The sequence below is a fragment of the Volvox carteri genome (genome assembly GCF_000143455.1).
Source record: "Volvox carteri f. nagariensis unplaced genomic scaffold VOLCAscaffold_16, whole genome shotgun sequence".
Lineage (NCBI taxonomy): Eukaryota > Viridiplantae > Chlorophyta > Chlorophyceae > Chlamydomonadales > Volvocaceae > Volvox > Volvox carteri.
In genome coordinates this window covers 123,555-130,987 of record NW_003307559.1, presented here as the reverse complement: position 1 = coordinate 130,987, position 7,433 = coordinate 123,555, and the positions used below count along the sequence as shown (strand labels likewise).

General features: G+C 55.2%; 1 protein-coding gene across 1 annotated transcript; it reads left to right on the top strand.

The window, feature by feature from the left end:
• Nucleotides 1-4,633: 4,633 nt before the first annotated feature.
• On the top strand, nucleotides 4,634-5,661 carry VOLCADRAFT_90218 (uncharacterized protein; the record flags this gene model as incomplete). Its single annotated transcript, XM_002949872.1, has 2 exons — nucleotides 4,634-4,652; nucleotides 4,745-5,661. 2 exons carry the CDS (start codon nucleotides 4,634-4,636, stop codon nucleotides 5,659-5,661), a joined length of 936 nt encoding a protein of 311 aa, XP_002949918.1.
• Nucleotides 5,662-7,433: the final 1,772 nt, after the last annotated feature.

The following is a 7,433-nucleotide window of genomic DNA, read 5'->3' as shown; positions in this document are numbered from 1 at the left end:
GCTGGGCAATCCCACAGAGTATAGGGCTTTGGTGGGAGAATTGAACTATCTGGCGACGAACACGCGGCCTGACATTTCATATGCATTGAGCGTTTTGTCCCGGCATATGGCCGCACCCACGAAGACTGCCATGAACTTAGCAATCGGCGTTCTGCGTTACCTGGCGGGGACTCGCGAACTAGGATTGCGTTTTGGGGGTGTTGGCGATGTTGCTATGTCCGGGTACAGTGATTCGGACTGGGCAGGAGACCCAGTTACGCGGCGTTCTACATCCGGCTACGTTTTCACTCTTAATGGGGCTGCGATTAGCTGGAGCAGCCAACTTCAACGTACTGTGGCGGCTTCGTCGGTGGAGGCCGAGTATCAAGCGACAGCAGCAGCTGTTCTCGAGGCTTTGTGGCTTCGTAAGCTGATGGTTGATTTGGGTTTGCCTGAGAGCGCTATCAGAATCCAAATAGATTCCCAGGGGGCGCTTAGCTTGGAAAATAACCCGATTACGTCTGCTCGGTCGAAGCACATCGACGTGCAGCATCACATAGTGCGTGAGAGGGTGAATAGTGGTGAGGTGCAGTTGGAATACTGCCCTACGGAGTGGATGGTTGCGGATGTGCTCACGAAAGCTCTCGGCGAGGTGAAGTTCAAACGTTGCCGAGATGTGATGGGCCTTGTGTGAAGTGTGCAGATGAACTTGGTACTCGTTGGGATACGGCCCGAGGGGGCGTGTTGAGGCCCGAGGGGGCGTGTTGAGGAAACGGTCCTCTCCCAACTCGTGTGGTTGTTGACCAGGGGATTTGACCCCGGGTCTGCGCCTGACTAATGGGGAAGACTTACCCCAGAACCTTATAGGGCTACCGATGCATATCCGGTAGCTAAGTGATAGACATTGGGCACCGTCAGGATGGCGCAGTGAGATCGCGGAATGTACGTGCAGTTAGATCACGGAATGTACGAGTTTTCCGCTAGCGCCGGTATTTAGGGCGGTGACTGCACTTATTTGTTTATCTCACAACGATCGGTATTCCTCAAAGGAATCTCCTCAAGTCCTGCCGAACGCTTATAATACCCTTTACATAACTTGTAACATTTTATCGTGCTAAATATCTTCGCCGCCGGCAATTCTTCCGAGATAACAATCATAGGCAGGCGGCTGGCAGAGGTTAAGGCCTGACTTCTGCTCCCGTCGCGTCCCGGCGCGTCCGGGTTCAAATCCGCCTGCCGACCTCTCGGGGTGTTTGAGAGGTGATGAAATGGGAGGTGGCCCCCCATCTTGTGGAAGGTGTAGGACGTGATAAAATCAACTCGCGAGCTGACCAGGAACTAAGTTGACGCGCCGTTGATCCGCTAGATTTGGTTGGATGCTGGTGGTGAGTTGCCGAACCCAACGAATACACTCTGAAGTCGGATGGGGTGAATGGCTTAGGGTGCCCCTCTAGCAGGGGAGAGCAGGGAACTGCCTCGGGAAGGAGGCCGCTGGTGAAGCTTAACCACCCTGTAACAACATCAACAATCAGCGTTAGCCGTCACCGTCGCCATTTCTCCAATATTAAGGAGGTTCGTACGGATCGTGGCGGGGAGTTCATTAATACTCGCACGAAGGGCTATTTCGCGTACAGGGGTATTGTTCATGGAACTACGGTAGGCTACACCCCTGAGCAGAACGGAGCAGCGGAACGTTTGAATCGCACTTTCCTAGACAAAACCAGAGCTATGCTTGTCGAGCTATGGTTGTCGAGTCCGGTCTACCTAAGTCACTATGGGCGGAAGCGTTGGCGACAGCCAATTAATTACCTAAGGAATGTGTCGCCAACTGCTGGGTCAACTGTCACGCCGTATGAAGCTTTCTTCAACGTCCGTCCTAACGTCAGTCACCTTCGAGTTTTTGGGTGCGTCACCTACGTCCAGGTACCTGACGTCAAACGCGACAAGTTCGATCCGGTGAGCAGGCGTGAAATAACTTGTCGGATACGGGAACGGAGGACAGTACCGTGTGCTGTACGAGGACGGCATTATTGCTGTAGTTTCTAATGTACGCTTTGATGAGTGTAATGTCGGCCGGCATCGTAATGCCGGGGACTCCGATTATGAGTCCGATGCCGACTAGGAGGAGTAGTTTCGCACTAGCTTGCCAGGTGAGGGATTGTTGAAGGGCGGTCTTATCCCAACGTAGATAGGTGGTAGATAGGCGATGAATCCCGTGCCTCAACCTTGGCCTCGACTTTGCCTCGGCCATGCCTCGACCTTGCCTCGGGTCTCTTGGCCGCCTATCTCGGACGTGTCCTCGTGTCCAGCGTTGATGGGGGGCGACTGTACGATACTTCCATTGGTACTGGTATATAAGACACAAGTTATGCAAGTCTTGGTATCTCATCTTAGGATGGATCGGTATTCCTTAACAGGAGTCTCCTAAAGTCTTCTTGCCGTTCACCATTAACCCACAGACTTTAACCCTTATGTCGCGACCAGTCTCCTTGCGTTCATATTCTTAACAGGGATCGCTGCCTAGGGCTGGCGAAGGGATACCAGGTAGCACCGTCGGCGAGGGATCGCCGCACTTTGGTGGCGAGGGGGCGCCGGCTGGGGCTGAACCATCCAGCAGTGTATTGAAGAATCGACTGCGGTGGCAGCTGGCGGCGACTGTTATTTCGGAAAGGAATACCGGCGTGTTCGTCGCCAGATAGTTCAATCCTCCCACCAAAGCCCTATACTCCGTGGGATTGCCCAGCAGCTCCTCTCCGTCCCCCTTACCTAAAGCCCGGAGGCAAAGGGGTAGATCTCGGCTTGGCGTCAACCATTCTATGACGAATTGTGGATGGAGCAACCGCCTGGGTATGCATCCAGTGACCGGTCGCTTGCGTGCAAGCTGCAGAAGTCACCGTAGCTTCTCGTAGCGCAGCGAAGAGCGAAGCGGAGGGAAGGCATCTTCTCTGAATCGCGTCCGTGACCGGCTCGCGTCCAGAGCTTGTTGGAAAGTCGCGCCCGATTGGATGGTTCCGGAGCTTTGCGTTTTTCGTTAGCGCGCCCCCTCTTCACAATCAGAGGTCGCGGGTTCGAGTCGCACTCCGCGAATTTCGAGTTGCACACCGAAACGCGAGGATGCGAGGACGACAGGTCGCGGGTTCAAATCACGGGTCGCACGCGAGTTGCACGCGAGGACGCGAGGACACCAGGACGTGAGGACGCGAGGATGCAAGGGCACATGGATGCGTGAGCGTGTGGGCACGTGGGCACATGGGACCGTGGCACTGTGGATGTAGCCACACGTGGATGTAGCATGGACGCGTGGACGCGTGGACGCGGGACATGAGGATGTAACATGGGCGTGTGCATGAAGTGTGGACGCGTGCATGTGTACCGTGAACATGTGGGCGGGGACACGCGGATACTGGGCCGTCAGGCCATGGGGACGACTGGGTGCGGTGGTGGGTAACGAACAACAGACGCGCGTAGTTGTGTTGTTCGACTTGAACTTGCAAGGTTAAACGTTTATCACAAAATATCAGGATAACCGGGTACGCCTGGGCGTGGCTGTGGGTATATCCACGTAGTTCCACTGTGGGACAGGACTTGCAGTGGAAAACTAGACTACAACGGCTCCGCCACGAAATGACGTGAAGTCGCGCACACCGCAACATTCTTCGGGATAAAATACAGTCGCAGAAATTCCAGAAATTCCCCGGGATAAAATACAGTTCCAGAAATTCCCCGGGATAAAATACAGTCGCAAAAAACACAGCCAACCGCCACGAAATGACGTGAAGTCGCGCACACCGCAACATTCCCCGGGATAAATTCAGTCGCAGAAATTCTATAGAATCATACGGATTCAGAATACATTCTATCAATCAGTGATGCTGCGCAGCACAGTTATTGTATAGAAGTAATGTGTGCCATTGGCCCTCGAGTGTATTCATTAATTTTAGGATAAAATTTATCATACGGATTCAGGATAAAATTCTACCAAACAGCGGTGCTGCGGAACATACATCTTGTATGTATGTTGTTACAGGGTGGTTAACTTCGCCAGCGGCCCCCTTTCCCGGGGCAGTCCCTGCTCTCCCCTGCTAGAGGGGCACCCTAATCCGTCACCCCATCCGACTTCAGAATGTATTCGTTGGGTTCGGCAACTCACCACCAGCATCCAACCAAATCTAGCGGATCAACGGCGCATCAACTTAGTTCCTGGTCAGCTCGCAAGTTGATATTATCACGTCCTACACCGTCCATAAGATGGGGGGCCACCTCCCATTTCATCACTCCTCAAACACCCGAGGAGCCGGCAGGCGGATTTGAACCCGGGTCGACTGGGTCGACTGGGAGCAGAAGTCAGGCCTTAACCTCTGCCAGCCGCCTGCATCTTGTATGTATGTTGTTACAGGGTGGTTTTTACAGGGTGGTATTATCACGTCCTACACCGTCCATATGATGGGGGGCCACCTCCCATTTCATCACTCCTCAAACACCCGAGGAGCCGGCAGGCGGATTTGAACCCGGGTCGACTGGGTCGACTGGGAGCAGAAGTCAGGCCTTAACCTCTGCCAGCCGCCTGCCTCTTGTATCGATGTACTGTGTTCCATTGCAGTTCTTGAGGATAGGAGGATAACCTGTCGCGACATCAGTCTGACTGGCCATTTCTATGGACAATTCTGGTTCCGGTAAGGAGTCCTGGTTGGGACTGATGCCTGTGATGTTGCTCCATCTCCTGCATGGGCGGTAGACCAGTAATCCTCTTCCTGACATCATGCAGGACGTCGGCGGTTAGGTACAGTTGCAGGTGGAGGCTCGTGGCTTCTGAGCTTGATGGGCCGGACTCAAGCCACACCTTCCCCCCCGACACCCCAGCTGTCCAGTGCGGATGCAACCAGAAAGGCGCAGGCGCGAGCCAACTGGACGCCTGAGCAAGTGGCGGCGGATCGAGCAGCAGCTGCAGCGCGATGGGCAGATGCGCGAGCCAACCGGACACCTGAGCAGGTGGCGGCAGACCAAGCAGCAGCTACTGCTCGGTGGGCGCGGTGGTCGGAAGCACGAGCCAACCGAACGCCTGAGCAAGTGGCCACGCATCGAGCAGCACATGCAGCTCGGGTAGCGGAGGTGCGAGCCAACCGAACGCCTGAGCAAGTGGCGGCAGACCAAACAGCGGACGCAGCTCGAAAGCATCAAGCCCGTGCAATTCGGCAACAGTCATCTGAGGAGCACACACCACAACGCACCCGCCACAGCAGGGGTAGCCTTGTGGAGGCAGTTTTAAATGCTGCCTTCTGGGTGTTCAGGCGGCCGACAAACCCCACCAAGCCTCGTATGGGTGCCTGGTTAGACAGCAGTACAGCTTCATGGCCGGAACATGTGCAAGATGTTCCTGCGGGTCAGCCTCTGCCCACTGTTCCTCTAGCGGAACAGATCCGAGTCGCCGAACAGCTTGATGCCGCTGTCAAAAACAACATGCCATCCTGTGTCTGCGCCTGCTGCAGCGAGATGAAGTCCGCGGTACAGGCACACGGCTACCGGTTTGGTGACATCCCCAACGTGCACCAGTTGCGAGCAGATGTTTGGAGGATGCTGGCAGTGGCGCGTCCAGCTCAAGTCGTCGCATGGCTACCAGTGGCGGCCGCACCAGGGGGCAGAACAACACCACCGCCCGAGCCAGCTTTGCCGTGGGGCTTCTGAAAGACGTGGCTCAATGGGTCCAGCACTCAGTAACGCCCCCGAGTGCCAAGTCCAGGTCAGCGACAAATGCCCCATGAGACGGTGTTTAGGATGTGTGGGCTGTATGCTGGCTGTGTTGGCGGAATTGCACGGAGAGGCAGGCTCTGCGCCATTAGTCTAGTAGCAGGATACTCGCCTCCCACGTGCACCTGATCGGAGATTCGCGAGCGGCCCGGGTGCAAATCCCGGATGGCGCACACAAAGATCGTTTTGGATGCATTTTACACGTACTCGAAACACTGACCTGCATGTCTACGTTACCTGTAAGTCTGGCTCTAGACGTCGGCGGGCCGGATAATCGCGCAGCGTTGCGCAAGACCTCGTTCCTGCCCGTAAACCTTCTGCCCAAAGGCAAAAACATGCACCCACGACTGGTAAGAGCACCAGGGGCGAACGTGGGTGACAGCATTGAACATGCCACATGTGCAGCGTGTACGTTCTCCAGCATGTTGCCCAGATAGGCCTATTAACCTGTAACTCCCAACAGCCTAACCGGACACACATGAGCACTTGATGCAGACGCTGGGGCATGGTCACTTGAGTGTGCTCTAACCAATCGAGAGGCGCACCCCTAGGCGGGGCCACTTCCATCCAGTTAATCCCTATGGGGAAAACGCGGGGGTCAACTAGGGTATTCGGACACTCCCATCGCGCATCAAGCCGCTTGGCAAATACCTAACGAATGCTCTCAACTGGCAATTCAAGGGTGGCGTAATGCGCTATGAGATCATCACTGTGCGTATTAGTTGGTGGGGGAATCCGCTCCTACGCTAGTAAGAAAGGCTAGTACCTTGCATGTCCAGCACTCAGTAACGCCCCCGAGTGCCAAGTCCAGGTCAGCGACAAGTGCCCCATGAGACGGCATTTAGGATGTGTGGGCTGTATGCTGGCTGTGTTGGCGGAATTGCGCGGAGAGGTAGGCTCTGCGCCATTAGTCTAGTAGCAGGATACTCGCCTCCCACGTGCACCTGATCACATGCACTGCTGGCTGTGGCTTGCTACTAAGCCACCCTCCGTCACACCTGTAATGTAACTGAGTGCTCGCCACTGCTTCCCCACATTAATACCGTTCTCACCTACACACCACACCACCCACGCACCACACACCCACAGCTGCCCTGGGAGTCGAAGCTACGGTCCCCTTCGCGGCGCAGCGCGGTCGATTTACGGTTTGATGCAGGCACCCCGTCGCTGGTATGAGAAACTATCAGCAGAGTTCGCCAAGCTGGGTCTTTATCCTTCTAAGTCTGATCCGGCGATGTTCGTTAAGACGGACGAGCGTGGGGTTGCTATTGCTTTGGTGCACGTAGATTGTTCAGTCGTTTCCTGTTCCGTCGTTTCCATTGTTCCGTCAGAAGACCCGGTCTGGTCTGGATTGACACTACTGCGATCCGCGGTTTAAGGTCCTGGGTTCGATTCCTGGGGAGACCCCCGAATTAGTCGGGAGCGCGAGATTATGGCTAGCTGCTGAGATGTGGAGTTGAGGTCGCAGTTGATGGACCAGATTCGCACGCTGGATTGGTGGCGATTGCCGAACCCTCCGTCTCTTCGGTTGTTCGGGTGAATGGATGAGGAGGGGTCCTAGACGGCTGGACCCGCCGCCTTGGACTTACAGTTCGTATGGCGAAGTATAGTGTGGTAGTGGTGGATGGTGCTATAAGATGATAAATCGTAGAACTGACAATGTGATAAAAGCGGCCCAGAAGCCTCCCACTCTGTAACATTACAGAAGA